The 26,114-nt window shown below is 37.7% G+C and overlaps 2 protein-coding genes across 3 annotated transcripts in view; both read left to right on the forward strand.

The window, feature by feature from the left end:
- The first annotated feature begins 439 nt into the window (after nt 1-439).
- On the forward strand, nt 440-13,879 carry ppig (peptidylprolyl isomerase G (cyclophilin G)). 2 transcript variants are annotated; one of them, XM_053498807.1, is made up of 13 exons: nt 440-554; nt 2,614-2,678; nt 2,768-2,842; nt 3,058-3,165; nt 3,279-3,323; nt 4,100-4,187; nt 5,719-5,748; nt 5,854-5,993; nt 8,400-8,586; nt 8,716-8,943; nt 9,087-9,168; nt 10,265-10,416; nt 10,625-13,879. In XM_053498807.1, the coding sequence occupies exons 2-13, from the start codon at nt 2,618-2,620 to the stop codon at nt 11,577-11,579; spliced, it is 2,151 nt and encodes a 716-aa protein (XP_053354782.1). In that variant the 5' UTR covers nt 440-554; nt 2,614-2,617; the 3' UTR covers nt 11,580-13,879. The 2 variants fall into 2 exon arrangements, with proteins under 2 accessions (XP_053354782.1, XP_053354783.1); XM_053498808.1 differs by lacking the exons at nt 440-554; nt 2,614-2,678; nt 2,768-2,842 and having other exon boundaries at nt 3,072-3,165; nt 5,673-5,748.
- Nucleotides 13,880-17,811: 3,932 nt separating this feature from the next.
- LOC128526375 (polymeric immunoglobulin receptor-like) overlaps nt 17,812-26,114 on the forward strand; it is a 37,395-nt gene continuing 29,092 nt past the window's right edge. The window contains exons 1-3 of the mRNA XM_053498172.1: nt 17,812-18,118; nt 18,887-19,210; nt 19,614-19,943. Of these exons, the coding sequence (XP_053354147.1) occupies nt 18,013-18,118; nt 18,887-19,210; nt 19,614-19,943 (760 nt within the window). The 5' untranslated portion in view covers nt 17,812-18,012. The remainder of the gene's footprint in view (nt 18,119-18,886; nt 19,211-19,613; nt 19,944-26,114) is intronic.

Consider the following 26,114-nt stretch of genomic DNA (forward strand, 5'->3'; position numbering starts at 1 on the left):
GCCACTATTGTTCGCAAATAGGATGACGAGGGGCGTGGCTTTAATTGGGCGCGTTAATATGGGGGCGTGGTCAGGTGTCAAGGCGATAGCAACCTTGGCTTTGTCACGTGTTAAGTGATTTATTTTCATGTTTTATTGATTTATTTTCAAATTATGTAAATAAATACATAAATATTTTTAATAATTGGATAAAAACTATAAAACAAAAAAATCCCGGAAGTACCCCGCGTGAAGGAATAAAAAATCCTTCAGAGAAGGACTGCATTAGCCTTCAGTCCATTATATGCCTTTGACATTTTTTATTGATATGTATAAATTTGAAATAGCAACATAATTTTAACTTAGTATTTAAACGTAATTAATTAATTCCCACTCTTGCTTGTATCGCTTCTGTTTACGTCACTAGGCCCGCGCAGGTTCTTACCCACAATGCACCGCTGTTTTGGAGAGCGCCATCTTTGTAACGCCGTGTTGGAAACCAAGCGCTGAGCCTTTATTTAGCGTTATTAGCCTGCTGATTGCTCTGCGTTTTATGATTGCAAGCTTTTTAGCACGTAAGTGAAAGTTTTGTTGTCAAATAGGAGACAATGGTCCTTATGGTTCTGTTGCAAATTTAATCGCCTGCGCCCGCACGAACTTGTAGCAAATCTATGGCGCCTGCATTTCCTCGAACACCTGTATTCCGACACGTTTCGCTTTTGCTAAAGAAGGAGTAATGGTTTGTCTGAATACGGGTGTGGAAAAATAACACATGCTAGCCATGTAGTTAGCTAGCTAAGCGATTACAGCTTTGAATGAGTGTTGTGTTAAATTTGTACGAAATAAGTGTCGGGACGTTGCTTCGTGAAATGTTTTACATAAAATATAAAAGTTTATTCGGGAACACGTGAAGAATTATATAGATGGTGTTAGCTGGTTAATGTAGCTAGTTATTTGCGCGTGAGGAAGCTAGGTGATTAGCTGGCTCGTCCGGTACAGTGGCTTTTTACCAGTGAGGTATGGTGATTTAAAATGTTATTCATTACCACCAGGCAGAGAAATGGAAGTAAAATGAAAGCTTTTTTATAACCATTTTAACAACTACTAGGATTGGTATGTCTAAATTTTAGCTTTGATTTTATTAGTATTATTATAGCAAAATACAAAACTTTTATCTGTTCTGTTCCTGTCACGTGACTAATTTGTTATCTCAAAGTTCTGATGTGTCTAACGTTTGAATGCTTAGACGTCTAATCATCTAAATTCTGATTTATTAACATGGTAGTCTAATCATCTAAATTCTGATTTATTAACATGGTAGTCTAATCATCTAAATTCTGATTTATTAACATAGTAGTCTAATCATCTAAATTCTGATTTATTAACATAGTAGTCTAATCATCTAAATTCTGATTTATTAACATAGTAGTCTAATCATCTAAAGTCTGTTTTATGTTAAGCATACTTGAGCATCTCGGGTCTGATTTAATCTCAAAATACTTTAGAAGTATCTAGAAGAAGATATACTATCAGAAGTCGTCAAAAAATGGTCGAAGTCTGACTGATCTCTAAAGTCTAATTTATCCTCAGTATTAGATTTATTAAGAAAACTTTGACATCTTGTTTTTGCATTGTCAGCATTGAGCTTGTCAAATGTTTAACGTGTACCTCACAAAACATAAGTGTCTGATTTATTTATGATTTCAGAAATATCATGTATTTAAATTTATGATTTAGTCTTAAATTCTGAAAATAATTCTTTAAAGTCAGATTCCAGCGGTTTATCTCAGAAGTCTAATTTATAACTGTTAGTGCGATGTAACCCTCAAGCTCTGATTGATCAGCAGTTGTCTGTCATTCTGTTCTACCTTCTGTTCACACCATACATCTAATTAAAAAGTGTTTTATGATGTCAATGTTAAGACAGATAGTAAGAGAGAATAGATAGAGATCATAACAACAGTAATATTTAGAGAAACTGTCACTGCCAAAGAAAGCCTTCTATAATAGTCTTAGTTAAACATTAAACAATGTTTTGTTTAAAATACAGCTGCGTTTTTATTAGAAAGGCAAGTCTTTAGTCATCTTTTTTGATGACTTGCATTTTATCTCTTTATACATCTGGGCAGTTTCGGGTTAAGGGCCTTGCCCAAGGCCTCAATAGTGGTAGCTTGTTAGTGCTGGGATTTTAACCTGGGACTTTCCAATTAGCAGTCCAACACCTGAGCTACCACTGCTCTCTTCTTTATTTGCAATGAAGGGAAAAGTCAGACTGGTGAGAAAGTGGCTGTTTATAGCTGCTTTAGCATCCGTGAATGTTGTGTGCATTTCTTTTGAAAATAAAATTAAAATTGATTGTGGACAAATTGCTGTGATAGAAGAGAAATAGAACGCATCCAGATGCACTTTACTAGGGAAGGAGTCCATTTCATTGTGATAACGCTGATTGTGCTGTATCACACTAGTCCATTGATGATTAACAGCACCCCCCCCTCTAGTGTTTGATTCTTTATGTAGTGATAGTTTACTCAGGAGCAAGCGACTGGGAGATAACCAGCTCAGTGTAAAGCTGCTATCCGTGCACATCCACCTAAGGGCTACCTTACCTAAAGTATCTTTCTCTCTTTGTGGCAGAACAATGGGGGTGAAGGTGCAACGTCCTCGCTGCTTCTTTGACATCAGCATCGGAAACACGCTCGGTGAGAACTCCTAAAGAGACTCGCGCTCTGACAGGTTTCTGTATTACACCTGATCAGCCATGATTAACTTGTGTTTGTCTTGTTTTCAGTTGGGCGTGTGGTGTTCGAACTTTTCTCTGATGCCTGTCCCAAGACGTGTGAGAACTTTCGCTCTCTCTGCACAGGTCAGCATAATAAATACTAGCAATTTATTATAAATGATCATATCTCTCAGTACAACATATACTCTTCTGTTTAAGTTTTTTATTTTGTTAACTTTTATAAATATTGCATGTTTTTTAGCATAATTAAAAAATATTTTTATACATGTATATGTTTACATTCATATTCTTGTGACTTTTATTGAAAAATTCTATTAAAAATTTAATTTAATTTTAAGGTGAGAAAGGGATTGGGAAGACGACCCAGAAACCTTTGCACTATAAAGGCTGTCTGATCCACAGGATAGTGAAGGACTTCATGATCCAAGGAGGAGATTTTAGTGAAGGTACAGCAGTGTCCTTGTGGATTTGCTTAAATTTGCTTATAAATCCTGATCTCAGTGCTCTTGTGTGTGTGTGTGTGTGTGTGTGTTTTTTTTTTTTTCCCTCCGTCCTTTAGGGAATGGAAGAGGTGGTGAATCCATATATGGAGGATTTTTTGAAGGTATTTGTTTTCCTTTTGGATAGTCTTGTTTATTAATTAGCACAGGTGTCAATTACTTTACAGAAAACTTTTACGGTGTACTTAAGTGCAGCTGAGTGAAGTCTCAGGTCTTCTACGTTAGGCCGATTTGGTTCGTGTTGTTGAATTCTTGATTCTGATTGGCCAGAATGTTTCTCCTTTTCTCTGACCTCAGCTAGAAATCACAAGGTTCAGTGTGTCCCAGCTGTTACTGATGCGATCAGGTGTCCCCCCCCCCCTTCTCATCAGAGACTCGAGACTTAACTTAATATTATTCACTAAAGCACACATTACAGGTCGCTTTTTTTACTATTTTATTACCCTGTTAACATAGGGCTTTAAGTGTTCTCTGCCTCAGATCAGACACATTTTTCACACTTTAACCTCTCTCTTTTTAACTCCTTTACCAAAAGCACCTTTTTATTGTTTATGTAAATGGGGTACTGCGTGGCCCCATCCTGTCAGAGAACAGTAGAGCTGAGAAACAAGGCAAAGGAGGTTATATCTTCTCTTATGACATCATTTTTTTTCCTTTTTTTGTTTGTACGCTTACACTAAAGACCTGACTGAATATCTAAACACGACTAATAAATGAAGTTTGCTTCATGCTTTACCCTTTAAGGTTACATTTTAATTGAATCATAAATCCTAAAATTGTAACCTTATTGTATCTAACATTTGTATTTGTCCTGTTGTCTCATGTTATAATTTATATAGTAGATGGCCTGCAAGGCTGTAATTCCGTCTCTTTTTTACAGACGAGAGCTTCTCCATGAAACATACTAAGGAATTCCTGCTGTCTATGGCGAATAGAGGCAAAGACACCAATGGCTCGCAGTTCTTCATGTGAGTCAGGAGACCATCAGGGGGCCATCGACCTGAGAGCCAATGCTTCATCGTGTGTTCTGTTTAAAAATATGTTGATGGTACAGGTGCATTTCCACTGAGGTTCTGGGACTAAACGCCTGCTGATGTTTGTCTGATCCTAAACATGCGTCTGTTTTGGGGTGTTTCCGCATATCGCTAGTGTAGTCTCTTACATTCTGGACTGAGTAGCAGCTATAGTGAGGGGTTTAACAAGATAGCTAATGGTAGCTCAAATTATGTTAATTATCTTCTCAAGAGTGCGTCCAGTATGGTCAGTGTTGGAGATTTAACAGTGACCCCAAGATAAGTTGATGCTCTTTGCACATTGTAAGTGGCCCACAACTTTGGATCCATAGCAGTTTTTCCTCACTTGAAATGCCAGGACTGGATTATTTTGAAACTAACAATAGTTAGTAGGAACAGGACCCGACCTAACACCACAGGACTTGGTTCTTCAGGCTGATCTAATAATCACCTTCTAGTTGAAAAATCTCAGCTCTGCTACATTAAGAAATGTTGAGCGTTCTTGTGTTCGATGTATGCGCAAGTGCCATCAGAGATTAACGATTTAAGCATTTGCTGTATTTTACACATTTAAATACATTATTCTCGATGGGTCGACATACTGGTACGCACTGGATATTGACACAAATGTAGGCACTGAACCAAATGTTTGTGTGGGAGATTTGAGTTAACTTGCCAAAAGTGTATATAAACACTGAATGCAATAGACAGGAATGTTGTAAACAAATAATTTCTATAATTATATTGCAGTGCGGTGTCATTCTCAGTGTTTGCTTAGTTTTGATTTCTGTTTATACTTGTCAGCAGTTAGAGCTGACGCGTGAATGGAACTTTCTGCACGCATTTAGCTCTCCTCAGAATTTTAGTTAGGGCGGCACGGTGGGGTAGTTAGCACTGCCGCTTTGCACCTCCAGGGTCCGGGTTCGATTCCTGGGCACACATTCCCGTCTCTCTGTGTAAATTCCCGGGCTCGATTCCCGCCTCTCTGTGTGCATAGAATTTACATGTTCTTTCCGTGCTTGATGGTTTTCCTCCAGGTACTCCGGGTTCCTCCCACGGTCCAAAGATATGCAGGTTAGGCTAATTGGCAACCTCAAATTGCCCGTAGTGTGTGTGTGCCCTGCGCTGGATTGGCACCCTGTCCCTGCCTTGTGCCCTAAGCCTCCTGGGATAGGCTCCAGGTCCCCGCGACCCTGAATACAGGATAAAAGCGGTATAGACGATGAGAGTGAGGTGAGAAATTGAGTTTAATCAAGGTTTAGTTATCAAACGGATCACTCAAGTGGAAATGCATCCCCCCTTGTACCCCCCCCCCCCCCTTGTTAATAGAAGGTTGTTTTTCCAGCTGCGAGTGTGTCCGGGGTGTACCTGTGAATTACCAATGATCATGTGCTGATTGACGAGAAGATGTGCATTAATCATTGTTTTTGTGTTTATTAGATTTGTATTTACATTCTGCCTCACTGTTTTGTGTCCCTGACCATAGAACTACAAAACCTACTCCTCATCTGGATGGGTAAGTGTGTGAGAGGTTTATATAGCAGTTTAGAGTTGTCTGTAAATACTGTAAATCTGACCCTGATTAGCATGTGCCAATTTGATCTCGTCTCCTTCTGTGCAGAATTCATGTGGTGTTTGGTCAGGTGATCTCGGGCCAGGAGGTGATCCGGACCATCGAGAGTCAGAAGACGGACACTAACAGCCGACCGTACGCTGAGGTCAAGGTGCTCAACTGCGGAGAGCTCATCCCCAAATCTAAAGGTGCGTCCGGTTTTCCCATCAGAACTAAACCTGACGTTTGACTGCTTGCATGGCTCGGTATGGATCCTGTATAACACGCTAACGATAAAGTATTAGAATGAGAATGTTGTTTGGCTTTCTTTCTGGCCTGTACCAGCTCTTACACACTTTGTGTAGAAACTGCATTTTGACTCCCTCAGAAATATTCACTTTTTTGCTTTTTTACTCAGTAACCAGTAGACAAGCTGATAAATATGAGCATCAGGAATATCTGTCCATCCCTGTAGGTGCTTCAAACTAACTTTTGATCAATTAATTTGTCATTTGTTATTCCCATAGATATTTCCATGGATATTTAATTATTATTTTTCTGCTGAATAAAATTATTTTCTGATTGTTTGGTTAACTTGCTAATAAATAATAACCCTAAGCTCCACCCTAAATAGTTTTATAAATAAACCTTTTTCCTAAGATATTTATTTTACAAATACAAATTTTGCAACTTAAAAAAAAAAAGTGTCAAGAATTAATGAGTCCTGCAGCACAAAATCAAAGCTGTGACACTTTAACATGAATTGAAAAACTCTTCTGCTTTAACATACTTACTTTAACACAAATTCTGTGAACAAAGGACTCATAAGTTAGGATTAGTTCAGTGTAGGTCTAAATATTAAAAATTATGTTTGCTGTATTCTGCTGAGAATTACTGTAGATATTGCTGTGGAGTGTATTCTAATTTGCTTCACTATCGAGTGCGGATTTTAAGCACTTATCTTTAAAAGCATGCGTTCACAGACTTGGAGCGTAGCAGTAGTGAAAATCTGTCATTTAATTTTATTAGTCTGTACACGCATAAACGGCGTGCGCTTGCAAGCAGTTCTGCTACACAAGCTATTCGCATATGCTGTACGCAGTCTGGATTTAAAGCTGATACTTGTAGACACTTGATTTAAATTTAGAAGTTTGTTTATCGTTTATGCTGTAAACAGCCATGTCAATTGCGAGAGATGTATATCTGTAAAATCTCTGGAGAAATTTCTGGGAAGATGAGGAGTTAAGAACCTTTTACTAATCTGTCTGCACAGTTTATTAATTCTAAGAAGACAGACTTGACTACTTATTCCGCTTTAGAATTGCAAGGTCTGACCTTCTGACCAATCAGAATATAGAATTCAAGAAGTATGAATCTACACGCACGAAGCACCTGAGAGTAGATTTCTCTACATTAGAATTAATATCAGTAGCCACAGCTAAAATAGTTTATCAATTATCCTTTGGTTTAAAGTTCCTAACGTACAACTGTGACAGCATGTTTCTCAGTGTTGGAGTCAGCAGACCGAGGGGCTTTACAGATCAAATCAGCATTTAACATTTTCACTTAATTTACTTAATTAGTCTAATGTATGCTTACAGTGGAACCTTGGATTACGAGTATAATTCGTTTCGAAAGCGGGCTCGTATTTCAAAACCCTCATAAACCTAAGCTAATTTTTCCATGATAGTATAATGGGAACTCAAATTATTCGTTCCATGACCTAAAAAAATAAATACATAAAAAATAAAAAATACAAATAATTAATACAAGTAAAAATACCGACAGATTAGTGTTTCCATTTATGCAGGTGCTGTCTGTGTGTATGTGTGTAAAGCTAAAGTGAGAGGAGGAATCAGACCCTCCCCTCTTTTCTTCTTACACAGTAACCCTTCTTCCTCTCTTATTTGAGTTTCTCACACATATTAACGGAAAGACTGTTTTATCAGAAAAATTAACAAGGGACATCGCTAATGACACTTGCGTGAGCGCATACTAACGGAATCACTGTAAAGTAAAAATAAAACAAATTAATCTGCTCTTTACCTTTGAAAAGAATTGCGACAGCAGTGTTTCCATTAGAGAGAGGGAGAGAGTGTGTGTGAAGGCGAGGGGAGGAGAGGTGTGTTAAGGCGAGGGGATTTGTGTGAGAGAAGGGGCACGATGTTCAATGATGTGCGCGCAGACAAAGTGCAGGCTGATACAGAAAGAGAGAGAGAAAATGAGTCTTTAATCTCTTTAACGAGACTTTCTTTTGCTTTATACGCGCACACGTGTTGTAATAAACAGTACATGCGTGCACGCGTGTTGATTATACCAGTAAGGGACGGGCACTAAGACCCAGCAGGGGAGACGATTATCCAGTCATCTGCAGTGCAAGAGAGAAAAACCATTGCCTCAGTTTTGCGCTCGGCGTCAAAACAAGAAGCGCATGCGTGATACATGATACTCGTAAACCAAGACTTATTCGTTTTCCAAGTCAAAATTTATTAAAAAACTTTGCGTGTCTTGTTGAACACTTCCAAACCGTGTTACTCGCATTCCGAGGATTCACTGTACTTTGTTTAGTAGCCGTGTATGTGTTTAAAGTTCTTCCCATCTTCTGGTTGTACTAGCCAAAAAGGAGAAGAAGAAGAAACAGCAGTCATCCAGCGAGAGCAGTGAGGACTCCTCGTCATCCTCTGAGTCTTCTGACGAATCCGAGGAGTCTGACAAGGAGGGCAAGAAGCACAAGAAAAAACATAAGAAGGAGCAAAAGAAGAAGAAGAAGGAGCAGAAACACAAGAAGAAAAAGGACAAGGGGTCTGTATGCAAACCGGACTCTTCACCTTTACCGTTCTTCTTATAATGATTAAGGTTCCATAGTGTTAATAAGCCAGAAGAGTCTGAATCACACAAGTTATATATTAATTACTGCTTAATTTGTTTTAGGTCTGATAATGAAGAAGAAGCAGCTAAGGATGAAGAGCCTCAGCAACCAGTTTCATCTGTACGTCCAGAGGAAGTCCCGCCCATTCCTGAGAACCGCTTCCTGATGAGGCGCAGTCCACAGGCTCAGCCAAAAGAGCAGCAGACGAAGGAGATGCAAAAGGAGAATTCTGGGAAAGAGCGGCAAAGGGAGCGGGACCGGGAACGAGACAGGGAAAGAGACAGGGAGAGGTGTGTTAGAAAAATATGTAAAGTATAAGAACATTACTGATTCTCTCCTCCTCATGATATGACGTCTTTGTGTCTGTGTGTAATGCTGCAGTCTCAGCTCTAGCTCATGCTGCTTTTGTCTAAATAAGAGATGTGTGTTTCAGACCGATGCAAAACTCGAGACCAAATCGTACACGCCTGGTTATGACCCGATCTGGCCGGAGGATAAAAGGAAGAGGACCCAGGGTGAGAACCTGACTCTGTGTGTTTGTAGCCAAGTGGAGCCAGTGAATCATAACTGGGGGATCTGGGATTAATTTTATAAATTAGTTGTGCTTGAGAAGCGATAGTGGTGCTTGCGAAGCTATTGTTATCCCTCAAGCTTATTATTCTTTTTTTTCTGATTATTCTTCTTCTTCCGTACAAAAGTTGGGCGCGTAATTAGACCCGTCCCCAGTTTAGTACGAAACTAAGAAAAGGGTTGCGTTGTACATATTGAACAAACACAAAATCCACTGTCTTAAAACACCTTTTATGCCTAATATTTTATGTTTAAATAATATCTTTAAATAAAATACAGTTGACCCCTGAGGTCATTCATGAAGGTGACGTTCCTAGAACACCGCCGAGTTGTAAAAACGTGAATTTTGGTTGTGGTTTAAAAATGTGTGTGTGTGTATGTGTATATATATATATATATATATATATATATATATATATTTCATAGTTTAAACCCTAAATATGCCCCCAAACATGCATCCTAAACACCTTAATTTCATTTCACACTCAGCTTAATATATTACTATAAAAAACAAAAGAATGTAAAGACAATCCTGTATATTGTACAGTACTGTACTGCTGTCTCCCACAGTGCTATAATGTAAAATGCTGATGTTACTCCTGTATGTACTGTAATGCATGCAAGCACTTTTTTTCTTTGATATGTCCTGCCGTTTTCTTTGGTATAAGTACTGCTGGGTAAATACAGTAATAATTTGCCATTCCAAGCTGCATTTTCCTCTTTGGTTGCATTGTGTTCTCTCTACAGTACAAAAATTTTCATTGTTGGTCTAAAAGGATTGGTTAAAAAAACTTTTTTTTCATTATTGGTCTAAAAGTTCTCTCTACCGTACTAAATGTATTCATTATTTAATTGTTCATTCAAACCAGGCAGCAACCGAAGACAGGTTAATTTTTCTTGGCTGTTTTCCCCCCCTTTCAATCTAAATCAGCCAATTAGAGAATATTTTGTTCGTGTCGCTGATTCGCCAACACCATACAGCATCAGTAAAACTGTGAGCTGAATCTAGCTGGTTATTTCCTTTCCCTCTTCTCTACACAGCGCTATCGGACTCCATCACGTTCTCGCTCTCGTTCCTGGGATCGTTTCCGGCGTAGCGAGACTCCTCCACACTGGAGATTGGAAATGCAGAGGACGCAGAAGGCCAAACCTAATACACAGACCTCACAGGAGCGCTGGATCAAGGGAGACAAGTACGAATGGCCCACACAAGCACACACAACTTGACTACAATGTCACGCTAATGTTTATAAGGAGAATTGGTAATAAAAGCTTTTTACGATTAAGATCAGGCTGTTTAAAACTTATCAAAGGTTAGGTTATGGTCTCAATCATAGTGTATAAATACTGTCGAACATGTCTGCGAATATTATAGTAATTGTGTGTGTCGGTCTTCTCCAGAGGGGATGCGTCTCAGGAAAAGAATGAAATCTCAGAGCAGCCAGAGAAAGATAAAGCAGACACTAATCAGCCGCGAGAGAGGAAGGATTCTGAGCGAGGCGCCAAAAGAAACAAATCAAGAAGCCCAGATAAAGGAAGAGAGAAGAAGAGCGGCAGACATCGCTCCCGGAGCCAGGACAGGGACAAACGGAAAAAAGCGGATGAAGAGACAGACAAGAGAAGAGGCCGCAGTCGGAGCAAGAGCAAGGAGAGGAAAGGAGAGGAGGATCAGAAACGCAGCAAAACAGATGACAAACTGGGTCAGTCAAGCAGCAAAGACAAAAAGGACAAAGATGCAAGAAAGGACAGAGAGGACAGCAAGAGCAAGGAGAGACCAAAACAGTCTGAGAGAGATGTAAAGGACAAACGGGATGATGGCAAAAAAACAAGGAACGGAGAAACTCGTCGCGAAAGATCAAGAAGCCGAGAACGTGACGTGAAGAGACGCTCCAGGTCCCGGTCCAGGTCCCGATCTAGATCAAGAGGGCGTGGCAAGCGAGAAAGATCACGCAATAGGGGCCAGGGAAAGAGACGAAGCAGCAGCCGGGACAGGAGGTCACGTCGATCAAAAAGCAGAGATCAAAGAGACCGAGGCAGAGAGCATGTGCGGGACCGAGAGGATGGAGACAAGAAGAAGGGTGATGGTAAATCTGATGAAGCGAAGAGCAACGAGAGCAGAGCGAGAGACCAGAGCTCTAAAGAACGGTCTAGAGAGAAACGCCGCAGCAGAGAGAAAAGCGCCAAACGGAGACGTGAGAAAAGCAGGAGCAGCTCAGAGAGCGACGCGGGAAGACGCAAAAAACGAGAGAAGGGTGAGAGTCCCAAGACCAGAGAGCGAGCTAGAGACAAGTCACGCAGCCCCAAGAAGGATCACAAGAATGAGAAAAAGGACTCGAGCTCCAGCGACTCTGACTGATCCTGCTCGTGACCTCCACGTCATCCAAACACCTCATCTCTACTTATGAACTACTGGCGCACCGATCTCACGTGTCCTCTCTCACTCGACCTCTATGTACGATCGCGAGGTTAGAGCTCAGAGCTCCGTCTGAGATCATTCTCATCCGAGGCTGACTGTTTCAACTTGGCAGCTTAATAAACGTGAATTTCTCCTTACACCTGATGTAGATTAGCGGAGTGGCCAAGATGTGTTTGATTTCTGATGCTTGCTTCTGTCATTAATGAGTAATAACGAATCAAAAGTTTATCCCATAGCTAGCAAGTGAACACTTTTATTCTCTGGATTCGTTTGCCTGGAAACTAAGTCTGCTTTAAAGTGGTACACACAATGTAACACAGAAACGGTTTAAAATTATCATGCTTTTCTAAGAACATATCCGAGGTAGCGAGATGTGTTTTTGTGCCATTAATTAAACATTTAGGAAGCTTTTCGCTGTGTTTCAACTGTTAGCTGAAGTGTTCTGTTCTGTTACCACAACATTAACATTTAGGGATTTTGCAAACGCTCTTATCCAGATCACCTTCCATAAGTAAGACTGTAATGACTTTTCAAACCGCTCGTAGATTACATGTAATGTTAAAGGCTGAGATCCTTTATTAACCCTTTTTTTTTTTTTTTTTTTTTTTTAAACCATGAGCTCTTGTTGGCTTTGTGCTTCCTTAGTGAAATAATCAAGCTTTTGCGTAGCGCAGCAGGTGATGGGATCCAGAATAAGTTGTGTGTATTGTACATACATACATACAGCTTCCAGGTCCATCAATGGAGCTGTGCGGCATAACCTGATCTTTTGTTTTTCAGTTTAAGTCAATTCACTGTTTTAAATTCTGCAGCCTTTTTTTTTAGTTACTTAAAACCATTAAGTGCTCTAAATTCCCTAAAAAATATATGCGCCACGGCTTTTGCAAAAAAAAATAAAAAAACGAACAAAATATGCTTGCATTTTCTGCAAAAACACTTCAAAAAAAAATATATATATATATACATCCTATAATGTATTTAATAATTCCATAATAGCAGTGCTTCTCATTTTTTTTTTTTTTTTTTTTTTATGGAATGGTTGGTGTAATACCGCCACCTATTGGATTGAAGTGTGAGGCAGCAGATTGGTTGGAGTTAAGATCACTTTGTGAGAAATGGGACATTTAAACCGTTAAAAGTTACACAGCATTTCAGTGTAGTTTTTAATGATGCACACTGGAATGTAGTATATATTCATATACTATATAGAGTGAAATATAGTTGCGAGACAAAACAGAGAATAAACATAATTGCTATTGAATTGAATCAAATCTAAAAATCACATTACTCCAAAAATTTATCACGATTCTACTTCTGATGCCCAGCTCTGTCCGTCACCCCACTGTAACTTACACTGGTTATTGAATGAAGGATGAAAAACACTGCTCACTGCTAAAGTACTGAGCCTATGTGTCTTCTGGGCAACTGTGAATATAAAGCTAATTACCAGGACATAATATCCTCTACTAAAACGTATTATAAATGCCGTTTCCTGTTGTCTTAAATGTTTAATAATGAAGCTGCACACTTTTCCAATGACAGTTACTTTGAGGGTGTTCAAGTCGATGTTCTTGAATAAATGATTTGAATTGCTCTTTAGTTTCGTTATTGTCAAGTAATTGTAAAGTGCAAACCTAAAGAAGCAAACATCAGACCCAAACCCATCCTGGCTAATTTGACATTTTAAGACATTTTGTGCGTTTAAGAACAGTAGCTGTATATATCTGGCAAACATATTTCTGATTTGGATTCACATCATCTCAAGTAGTTTATCTCCAATTTTTATATTTTGTTCCAAACGTCTCTCCTTGGACAAAGACGAGCATCATTTCAGTTCAGTTTCAAACATGACTGAGTTCATTTGATAAGGCACACAGGTTGGCCTTTCAGAGGTAAGAATTCACCTCTTAAAAAATTAGTGTTGTGCACACAGAGCCTAATTCAGAGACTGCTGGTTCTTAAAAAAAAATACCTTGGTAGTCCTTTATTCCCCCCCATGCAGTTTGCAGGAGTTGTATTTCACGCTGGATCTTCCTTTAGTTAGTGTAAAATGAATGAATGTGCTTTTCCTGGGGTCCTGCGTGACCTGTGTCACTGTTTTGCTCAGTGTTTAGTGTGACATAGGAAGAGAGTTTTGATCTTTTTGGAGTTTTATAAATGGGGGTTTTATGTTTGTAATACTGTCCACTTGAGTGTTCGTTCTGTTTGAAGATTAAACCCGATTCTGAAAACACCTTAAATCCTGTGTATTTCTTCTTGTTTTTTTATTAAGAACAAGTATATATATAGTACTTGGTTGTTACAATAAGCATATAGGTATTGTGTCCATCACACATTTGGAATGTGGTGGAAGCTAAAAACAGTCATGGTCCTATCTTTAAAACTAATTTATGTAGCGCTACAGTAGCATTAGACCTGGAGAGGAGGCATGGCCTAAAGATGGAAATTTTAGCAGGTTGGTCGACTTTTTTGGCTGCTTGTATCAGTTCCATGCAGTCAATTATGCTAAGGTTATATACCCTTTACAAGGGTTTTCAGGTCAAAACGGGACTGATTGTGCAGAATAACAGAACATTTATGGGAGTGAAAACTCCCTTTATTTCTCTATATAATCCCCTGTAACGCTAATGCACTATATTCCAGCCAGTCATTAGTGCTTAGACACCATTAAGGTACAAAGAATGTTTCATTTTTCATCATCACCAAAGGTGTCTTAATATTTTTGGAGGGTAAAGCACGACTTGCCTGTTATAGAAAGGAAGGCTAGGAATTATTGCCACATCCCATCTGTTTAGGCCATTAAAGGAGTTCCTATGAGACCAGCATCGCAAACGTGAAGCAGACAGTCCAATCATGGCTCCAGCATACTGAGAAAACTTTAAAACTCTCTACCTTGATGTTGTCCAAGCACTAGTGAAACACTGAGATAAGTGCATTAGTGTACAAGTCTAAGTAAATTGAGTTTACTCCAATTTGCCTGAACATCCCTTATATTTTCCCCTATTATTTTGTTCATTAGAATAAATGTGGAGGTCTCTGCTACTCTGCTAAAGCTACAGAAAAGGAGTAAAGCAGACAGATTACAACATCAGAGTTGTTTTCAGCATCACATTTATTTTGGAGAAGTCTTATGCAAGCCTGTTTGAAAGGGAGTATAATATGAGACCTTTAAGTGGGGTTGGCGTGGAAATGTGTAAATGAATTCAGGGAGAAGATCCTTCTCATTGTCACACTCTGTCTGATCGCAGGTAAAGAAATGCGCTTAGATATGTCTAGTCGTGTGTGTGGCACTTTGTCCTTTGTTTCATCTACTTTTCCTAGTCACTTGTTTATACAATGTACTGTGACCACATGTTGCTTCTATCATGATTTTATAGTGTAAAACTACATCAAAACTCACTTCAACATATCCCGTTCATAATAGTTTAAATGTGTGTTTTAGACAGGGAACAACTTTTAGTAATCCTATAAATTACTACCACACTCAAGTTCTTGCGAACCACACTCGAGTTCTTGCGATATAGCACTAACTATAAGAATTTTATATGAATGGACAGACAAGCTAAAAAAAACACAATGCCCTGCAAGTATTGCATACAACTTGCTAGTACTGGGCTGGACCCTCTTTTGTCTTTGGGGGCTGCCCTAATTCTTCATGGCAATGATTCAGGAAGAACAGAGAACTGCCTCCCTTGGATTTTCTCTTTTTCAGATCATTAATTCTCAGTAAACCCCACAGATTCAGAAGTTCAAGAAGTTCTCAGACCAGCACATCTGATATCAATAACCATTGCTATGTTCAAAGTCACATAATTCCCTTCCTTTCAGTTTCTGATGATCGTTTTTTTCAGCAGATCATCTTGTTCATGTCACATGCCTAATGCATTGAGTTGCTGCCATGTGATTGGCTGATTAGATATTTGTGGTGTTATGCAGGTTAACAGGTGTACCTAATGAAGTGGCCAGTGAGTGTAAGTAAGTTTAACTAATTATGGGTAACATGGAGATACATTTTGTGCTAGTTTGTAATGGCATGTTTCAAGAGAGGACTATGTTCTTTATTTGATTTTTTCTGTTACAGATAAATATGCTGTTTTTAACTCAAGAGTGCATTATCACCATTATATCACTTACACTACTGGATATAGAATCACCATGCTCATTTGTCAGAATGTGGCGTGATAGTGGAGGTTCATAAGGATATTAAACTAATCTGATGGTTTGTGATGTGCAGATTCCATAAGCAGTGATTTGAGGCCGGCTGTAAACACCCAGAATCCCACAGGAATGCTTAAGTTCCTTTACAAAAGATTTAAATTGGCTGCTTGTTTATGTAATGCTCCAGTTACAGGAAGTGGTAAATAGGAAAATGAAGGGAAATTCATATTATGTAACATGAGAGAAAGCCAGATCTTCTGCGAGAGTTAGAGACTCTGGTGAATACTGGTGTGGAGCTGAAGAGGAACTGGACATCTGATTACGGATACAAGGTTTATTTCACACGGAACATCCTGACCGCTCCTGGTGAGTTTATATAAGTAAAGCAGAAACTCTATAATTTCAGACAGTGAACTATTTTGATAGTTTAATAGCAGAATCAACTGTTATTGAGCAAGGTTATTGGTTGCATTTTCAGATATTTCAAGTTGTTCCATTCTATTTGGAGATGATTTAGTTTGAAGTAAATTTGCTTGTTTTTAAGGATTTATTTGGTGGTAAAATGTTTTAAGTAAAATGTCTCAAGGTAAAAATGTTATAATTGTGTTTTTATGTATTTATTAAAGCATCCAAATTTAGCACAAAAGCATCATATTGAGTTTTACAGCAAAATAAGATAAATCTCAGAACAAATTCAAAACTCAACTGAAGACCCATTTATTCAGAAACGCTTATTTTACATGATGTAAGGCTGCATTCAAATCTCAAATCATAAATCTCTAAACCTCCTTCTGAATTGTCATTTGTTTTTAAATTTCTTAAATCATGACACTGTCCCTTTATATTTCATTTTTTGTTTTGAATTTTTTCTTATTACTTAGTGTTACTGTATCTTGTTTTAGTGTTTAATTGATTCCAGTTTGATCTGGAAGGCGACCTTGGGTGACCAGAAAGGCGCCTATATGAATAAAATGCATTATTATTATTATTATTATTATTATTATTATTAAATCCAATTTTGCAGTTTTGAGAAAAACAAGTTTTAACAAGTAAAACAATAAGCATTATAAATGGATAGAGAATGTTTAGTGAATGCCACAGTGTTATGTCAGAATCCTTTTGATTATATACCAATCAGCCATACCATTAGAACCTCCTAGGATTTGGGTTTTTCTTGCAATTGAAGCAGCTCTCAGGGATGTTGGCAGCTAATCCTTTTTTTCTTTACATTGTGGAATTTATATATATATATATATATATATATATATATGGTCAGAACACAGCAGGTTCACTTTTGAAATACTGATAGTCTGTTTTGTGTACCAGTTGTGTACGGTTGAAATGAGCTGTTGTGATGATATTAAGCAGATGGTTTATCTATTTATTTATTAAAGGGGTTGAGCAGAGTGACGCTTCCTCTGTACAAAGGTATGACTCAACGTCTCCATTATTGAGAACAAACCAGCACTGAAGACAATATTTGGGTTCAGTGATGGTGCAAATGCATGGCTTTTGATGGAAACTGTGTTGAGTAGTACTGTATATTCATATAAAGAAAGCATTACTCTCTCAGCATATGCAGTTTAAACCACCTATGTTAGTTACACATTACTTTGTGTGTAGCCCTTATACAAACAAAGTCAACTGTAAGTGAATTTATTTGAAAGTATCATGACTCCTCTCTGTTTATGAATTGCTGAGAACTTCTGAGACCATCAGTAGGGACTGAAGTAACTGCTTAAAATTTTTGTTTAGACACAGATCAAGACACAGTGGGACAGAGACAGTAAGAGTGTGTAACAGAACAGGAGCTTTAATATCTTTCTGAAGTGGAGTTGGTGTGGAGGTGTGTGAGTGTGAACTCAGGATGAAGATCCTCCTCCTCATCTTCACCCTCTGTCTGATCTCAGGTAAAGAAATGCACTTCAGAATAATCCTCACTCTCAGCAGCAGTGTTACATGAAGGAAGGTTTTGCTCAGATGGATGTTTGGTGTTTTGTTAGATGGAGGAGATTCCAAGGCAGTAACAGGATATTTGGGAGGAGGAGTCCTTATCAAGTGCGAGTATGATATAAAATACATACAGAATGAGAAATATTTCTGTAAGGAGACAGGATTCTGTTCTGAGCAAATAAAAACAGGATTAAAAAACAATTGGGTTCATTCTGGAAGATTCTCACTGTATGATGACACCAAATCAGCAGAGTTTAAGGTGATGATCAGAGAGCTCACTATACGGGACAATGGGACGTACCTGTGTGGAGCTGATGCTCAATCACCGAAAGGTGTTTACTCAGAAGTGGAACTAAAGGTAAAGAAAGGTGAGTCTGCTAATTTTACTAAAAATTCAGTACCAGTAGCATTAGTTACACTGAAAGTAAACAGTAAGAAGTGGTCAAATTATGTAATAAATATTTACACACATTTATTAGGAACACCTACATTTAAACTTATGTGATCGTCCACCATCAGAATGGAGACAGAATGTGATTTCAGTGATTTTGACTGGGAAGCTCTACTCGTATTAATATAGTGCTCCTAATAAAGTGTTCTGTGAGTGTTTATTTACTGTATAGTAGATCACATGATCAATTCTTATTGTTAACAACTAGTTTTCCATACTAAGAGCTCAATACATTAATGCTGACTATAAGGCAAGTTTATGTAAATGTATTCATTCTAATACAGTATGTTGGGTTTTTTTATTTATTTATATAAAAACAACACCAAAACAAAATGTGGCTAAAATCCTCTGGGTTTTAAGGGCCACCAATCAGGCTTCTTATCTGGCATGTGAAGGCGCGGGGTCATGTCCCAGCCAATTACCCCACATCCGCAGGACACCCTTAGTGCCATTCCTAAGGCTGGATGAATATGCTAGTGTTGATTCAGAAAGGTCATCCGGCATAAAAGGCTAAGTCAAAAAACACCCTTGAATCCTGAGCGGCATGGATCTGTGCTGAAAACACAACATTTATTTCAAAATAAAAGTTCCTTGTATGGAAGTATATTATTATTATTATTATTATTATTATTATTATTATTATTATTATTATTATAAAAGCATTATGTGAACTTTCTTTTATCAGGCGTGTCAGGCTCTAGAGAAGTGACTGCGTATGCAGAGACAAGAAGCAACATTAAGTGCACTTATGAGGATGAATACAAAGACAAAATCAAATCTTTCTGCAAGATTGAGACAGATCAGCGCTGCTCAAATCAAATAAAAACAAATACAAAACGTTTATGGGCACATAATGGCAGATTCTCAATTCATGACAACAAAAGTGCAGGATTCTTCAGTGTGTTTATGAGAGAGTTGGTTACAGAGGACACTGGAACATACGCGTGTGCTGTTCATCTGCCTGATGAATCAGAGATCTACACTATAGTGAAGCTGAACGTTACACAAGGTGAGTGAGTAACTAATAGAATATTGTGATTCTGTTTATCATAAAAACATTGCAGTAAAGGGGAAGAAAAACGATAAATGGTTTTCAACATCTGGAACATGTGCCATGTATTTGTATTCAGCCCCTTTACTCTGATACGTCTAACTAAAATGCAGTGAAATCTAAGTTTCTCTGATCAAAATGATCATATACTGTTTATACCATCATTTAAAAAGGCATTGTTCTTTAATTTTTTTTTTTTGCAATATTAATCAGCTCTAATCATCTCAGCTAGTGCAAAATTACTAAAACAGAATGGATTATGTTCCCTACAGTTACCATTTTGTTCTGTCAATATGTGATGTGATCAATGTCTCATATACTGTTCTGTATACTCATCTGTTGTATTATGATTAATGTACAGCTCTGTCCAATAAGACATCCATCAGTGTCCATGTAGGAAAGGATGAGACTGTCAGCTGTAAATACCCAGAATCCTACAGGAACAACCCCAAGTTCCTCTGCAAGAGGCCTGAGTTTGCAGCTTGTTCTTATAATAAAACAGTTAAAGAAAGTATGAGATATATAAATGAAGGGAGGATCTCCCTGTATGATGACCGAAGTAAACAGATCTTCAATGTGAGCTTCAACCATGTGACTGAGCAGGACTCTGGTGAATACTGGTGTGGAGCTGAAGTCAACTGGACATCTGATCATGGATACAAGGTTTATTTCAAACGGATCATCCTGACAGGTAACGGCGAGTTTATGTGATACTGATGTTCTGTAATTTAAAAAATTATTATACATTATTAAGTAAAAATTACTTTTAATTCATTTTAGACATTTATATGAGACTTCAATGTTTATGGACACAAAGAATTTATGCAACAACAACAACAAAAATATTTTGCCTTTTTTTCATAAAAAAAAAATTGTTTAGGAATTTAAACGAGGAAAGGCCATTTAAAGAAGGGGGGGGGGGGGGGTTAGTGAGCAATGTGCCTGGTCCCTTCTCCTCGTGGTTGAGGCCTGAGCACTGCCCAGTGGTTGGCTTTTTTTTTTTTTTTTTTTAATCTCTAGGGCACATAAACACCTCACAACTTTAAATAAAGCACATGCAATTCACTGTTGTAGGCTGTCAAAAGGGAGAAAACTCTTTTTTGACTCTCAAGCTGGGAAGAAGCAAGGACTCTCATTTTCAGCTAGTCCCTGAACTTGAACTGGTTGAAGGAATAGTTTTTTATTTATTTATTTATTTTTTACACACATTAAAGAAGTGCATTTTAGAATAATCCTCACTCTCAGCAGCAGTGTTACATGAAGGAAGGTTTTGCTCAGATGGATGTTTGGTGTTTTGTTAGATGGAGGAGTCTCTAAGGCAGTAACAGGATATTTGGGAGGAGGAGTCCTTATCAAGTGCGAGTATGATATAAAATACATACAGAATGAGAAATATTTCTATAAGGATTCAACACTAGTGTCTTCTGGGCAAATAAAGACAGAAGTAAAAAACAAGTGGGTACATTCAGGAAGATTCTCACTGTATGATGACACCAAATCAGCAGAGTTTAAGGTGATGATCAGAGAGCTCACTGTACAGGACAATGGGACGTACCACTGTGGATTTGATGCTCAATCACCGAAAGGTGTTTACTCACAAGTGGAACTAAAGGTGAAGAAAGGTGAGTCTGCTAATTTTACTAAACATTCAGTATCAGTAGCATTAGTTACACTGAAAGTAAACAGTGTAAGAAGTGATCAAATTATGTAATAAATATTTCCACACATTGAGCAATTTTAAATCTACATTTAAACTTATGTATTGTTAAGTTCCTTATATGGAAGTCCTACTGGTGCGTGTTGAAGGAGAAAGCTTCAAACATCACAATGTGCATTTGGGTTTTTAAACACTTACATTTTACCACTACTGGAACGTGGGAATTAGGGATCTTATAATTATCTTTTTCGTCATAGAAACTACAGGCACAGTGTGGTGTCTATGACATACCTACTTGATAAAAGCCTACCTGACTTGTCCTTTTTTTTTCACTCAGTCATGTTTATGAATTTGGTTCAAACGTAATAAAATGAATTTTATGGGTGGGACAAAATTAAAAGAGTATATTATTATTATTATTATTATTATTATTATAAAAACATGATTTGAACTTGCTTTTAACAGGCGTGTCAGGCTCTAGAGAAGTGACTGCGTATGCAGAGACAAGAAGCAACATTAAGTGCACTTATGAGGATGAATACAAAGACAAAATCAAATCTTTCTGCAAGATCGAGACAGATCAGCGCTGCTCAAATCAAATAAAAACAAATACAAAAACTGAATGGGCACATGATGGCAGATTCTCAATTCATGACAACAAAAGTGCAGGATTCTTCAGTGTGTTTATGGGAGAGTTGGTTACAGAGGACACTGGAACATACGCGTGTGCTGTTCATCTGCCTGATAAATCAGAGATCTACACTATAGTGAAGCTGAACGTTACACAAGGTGAGTGAGTAACTAATAGAATATTGATTATGATTCTGTTTATACGTAAAAACAGGAATATTGAGGAATAGTTCTCTAGGCTTCCTAAAGGACTTTTTTGTCTCTCATATTCAACCAGTCTTTGTACTTGAACAGTGACCTATGACTCATTCAAGCATTTAAAAAACATACAACAATCAAATTTAAATTTCAGAATTAAGAGTGAATCAGTTGTGAGTGTGACTAACAATAACAGACACATTTTGGGGGGCCCTAAAGGCAAAAAAAAAGGTATCAAATGTAGGACATTCATGTCCTTGTACACTGGAACTAAAATCCCAGAACAGGTAAATACTGTAAATAAATTAAGATGCTCATAAACTTCAGCATGAAAGCTCTTCAGTGACCTGCACTCCGCCATTACGTGTGTGTGTGTGTGTTTTCAACAACCAAAAAACATAGGGCTATGCTGATCAGGTATACACATACTTTTGGCCATCGTGTAATTTTAACGTGGCTGAATGACTGATCATACATTTCTCTTGCAGTTTTTCCATTTGTCACTGTGATCACTGTATCTTTGAGTCTGCTGGTGCTTCTGGTTGGAATCTCATTCCTTATTTGGACTCTGCATAGGAGATGCAAGCTTAAAGGCACGCACACACACACACACACACACACACACACACACACACACACACACACACACACACACACACACACACACGGTTCTATTTCTCTTATTGTAACCCACTGTTAACATCTTGAACTGATTCATGTCCAATTCTCCATCCAGTTACTTTTACAGCTGTCTCAAGATTAAAGAAAGCATGTGAAGTAATATTTATTTTTATTGTTCTTATCTCACTGTAGGCCAAAAACCATTTACCCATGTTCCCACAGAGGTGAGTACAAAGTGATAGTGACACTGCTCAATCACATGCTTCACTCTGTTCATAAATATGACCAAACATTTAATGCTTTTAATACCTATATGACTTACTGTTTGCTTTATAATTTCAGACAAATGAAGGAAATCAAAATTACCCAGTGGCTGTCTATGAGACTCTGAATTCCAACATCAGCCAATCACAGTTGATCTATGAAAATTAAGATAATTAATTTGAGTGGCCTGATTAAGTCTACCAGGGTTTAAACTCTGCCTCTAGTCATTGTAAGGTTAACAGCTTCCTTATTACACTACCCTTTACTGTTACTGTTTACCTTTATTGTCTTGATCTAAAAGACAATACCTATCCACTTCAGATATACACCACCTGCTAAACAAAAGTCACATACTCCAATATTATGTTTTTACTGCCTTTAGCTTCGATTGCACCAGGCACTCACCATGTTACTCACCTTGTAACATCCTTGCACCATCACAGCACTTATTTTTATTTCAGTTGCATACATTTTCGTCAGAGATCTTGTTTGATGGCAAGAGAGTATGAATCACCTTATAAAGTTTTCTCCAGCACAAGTCATGCAATATGATTATATTGAGGATTCTGTGGTAAAAAATGATTCCTCATTCTCCCAGAACCGCTCTTTCACAGTTTTCACAAATGAGCAGCCGGGTTGGTGCTCTGATTTATTTATTTATTTTTTTGTCGTGAAGGGCACTTCCCTTTTTACCCTGACACGCTCCTTGCTCTGAAATAGAGTTAATCTGGACTCATCAGACCACATGACCCTTTTTCCATTCCTCCAAATCTTTAGGTTTCCTATAAAACTGAACACTTTTTCTCCTATTTAGTCTCACTTACAACACAGCTGTTTATTCCTAATCCTGTGTGTGTATAAAAATGTTCTTACTTTCACTATTAAACACAGCTCTGATTTGTACGGTGCATTGTTTTCTGTTGCAACTACATCAGACATTTAAGCGATCTCTGGTCATGCTTATTCATGATTTATTTCCGACCACATTTCTTCTGTTAGGTTAAAGGTTTAAAACTGTCCCTTCAGTTTCTAATGCCTTGGAAAGTTAAACAGTAATTACTGGATACTACTGGATACTGTGCCTTTTTTTATCTTTTACTTTTAACATTTAATTATGAAAATCAACCAAATTAGCTTGTTCTTTATTAAAGAAAACATTTTAAAGTCATCAAAACTTGTTCAGCAGTCTAGTGTTTTGCTGTTTTGTTGTTCAGTTCAGAGCTGCTACTTATACTTTCTGCTTTATGATGGTTGGAGCTACACATGCTGCTCCTGTGCTTCCAGTGATCCAGACCCCATCTGTCCTCTGCCCTCTACTGACTCCCTGTGCTGAACTGGACTTCATGTTAGTTTAAAGAACTTCTGTTATATTGCACTTTCACCTGAATAACACACATGCTTTTATAAAATTCCTATTTATTATCACCCAAATGAGGATGGGTTCCCTGTTAAGTCTGGTTCTTCTCAAGGTTTCTTCCTAATGCCATCTCAGGGAGGTTTTCCTTGCCGCCACTGTCGCCGTCACCCTTGGCTTGCTCATCAGAGACATTTCATTTATTCATCTCATTATTATCTAGACACATTTTTTTTCACACATACACGCAAAAATCTTTTTTTTTTTATTTCTTTCATTTTTGTGAAGCTGCTTTGAGACAATGACCATTGTTAAAAGCGCCATATAAATAAAAATTGAATTGAATTATACTGAATGTATATTTGAGTGACATTACAGACACCCACAAACCTTTAAACAGCACCATCATATTAAACGTGCATATCTTATTTACTCATAATTTTTTATGTATGAATTTTAAATAAATCTTTTTTTGCTTGGTAAATAAACATTTTTTTTTTTTTTTGCTCGGTAAATAGATCTTTAAAAGGCCCAGTGTTTAATAATGCTCAGGTGCATGAGTACAGGGGTAGAGAGTGCCTCACATAGTTTTGTCTCAGTACTTCAGTATTTCATATGAAACATCAATAATTAAAATCATGTAATTGCACGTACTCACTTTTCATTTAATGTTATCTTTATGTGACTGTCGATGGATTGGCAGGGTGTACCCGTCTTGTGCCCAAAGTCTCCTAGGATAGGAACCAGGCCCCAGTGACCCTGTACAGACAAGCGGTATAGATGAATGAATGAATAAATGAGTTCATATTGCAATATTGAGTTTTCAATGATTCCTTAGATCTGGCCTTTTTCTTGGGATGGAGTAATGGTACTACACACATATAATAGAAGAAAACGATCATTAAGTAGCCATCAATAAGCTTCTGGCAGAATTCTGGTTTTTAGTCGGATTTGACCAGTCTCTTTGGAAGAATTAGCTAATTTTTTTCTTTCAGATTACTTCTTTACATCCTGTAAATTTATTCGCATTCATTATTTTCATATTTGTGAAGAATAAACAAGTTGGTGTGATTTGAAGGGATGAAGCCAACAGTGATGAAGGTGCAACATATTTTAAGTAAGCCAGTTTAAACTGATTGAAAGTTTAAATCTAACTGTCTGTTAAAAAACACTTGTGCATTGTTTATTCTTTTATATATATATTTGCCACATTAACTTGCATTTTAACTAAAATGCCTAGCTAGTGTGTAGAATCCTTGTCGCCATTTTGGTCGTGTTTCAAATTATTTGGGAACGAGTGTACAAGGAAACGTGATCAAACTCTCCGCTGCCCCCGTGTGGACGCTGCTTGTAACTGCACGAGAAACAAGTTCCATAGCTACAATGCAGTTAATTCTCCATTTACAAATTATGACTTGAATACTCTGACTTAAATATTTCGCAAATTCTGAAAGAGTGTTTATTCATTTGGTTTTTCCCTAGGTAAGTACATTGGTTTTATTAATATGCATAATGAATAAACACTCTCTGTCATAATTTGCGAGTCACTGCATTCAAGTCATAATTTGTAAATGGACCAGTTAACAGTACAGCATTGTAAGCCACTTGTTTCTCGTGCAGTTACAAACAGTGTCCACACGAGGGCAGCGGAGTTTTCATTGTTATGCTGATGACACACAAGTATACGTTTCAGCAAAACCAGATGAGAAAAACCAGCTTACTAAAGTTGAGCAATGTGTGCAGGACATAAGAGATTGGATGTTAATTAATTTCCTTCTGCCTAATCCTGATAAGACAGAAGTTCTAGTCATAGGACCACAAGCAGCTAGAAGTAAGCTTTCTGATCACACTGTGATTTTAAATGGCCTTTCTGTTCCATCAAGTGCAACAGTAAATGGCCTCGGTGTGATTATAGATTCCAGCCTTTTATTTGGAGCTCATGTAGATAATATTACCAGGATAGCATTCTTTCACCTCAGAAATGTTGCCAAGATAAGAAATATATTGTCACTAAACGATGCAGAAAAACTAGTTCATGCTTTTATCACGTCTAGGTTGGACTATTGTAACGCCTTACTGTCTGGTTGTTCAACTAGGTTCATAAACAAGCTTCAATTAGTTCAGAATGCAGCAGCGAG

This window comes from Clarias gariepinus, chromosome 6 (genome assembly GCF_024256425.1).
Source record: "Clarias gariepinus isolate MV-2021 ecotype Netherlands chromosome 6, CGAR_prim_01v2, whole genome shotgun sequence".
Lineage (NCBI taxonomy): Eukaryota > Metazoa > Chordata > Actinopteri > Siluriformes > Clariidae > Clarias > Clarias gariepinus.

Coding starts and splice junctions, on each gene's coding strand:
- ppig (XM_053498807.1), top strand. CDS start 2,618: ATGGGGGTGAAGGTGCAACGTCCTCGCTGCTTCTTTGACATCAGCATC. Junction 3,324..4,099: donor ATATGGAGGATTTTTTGAAG/GTATTTGTTTTC, acceptor TCTTTTTTACAG/ACGAGAGCTTCTCCATGAAA. Junction 8,587..8,715: donor AAGAAGAAAAAGGACAAGGG/GTCTGTATGCAA, acceptor AATTTGTTTTAG/GTCTGATAATGAAGAAGAAG.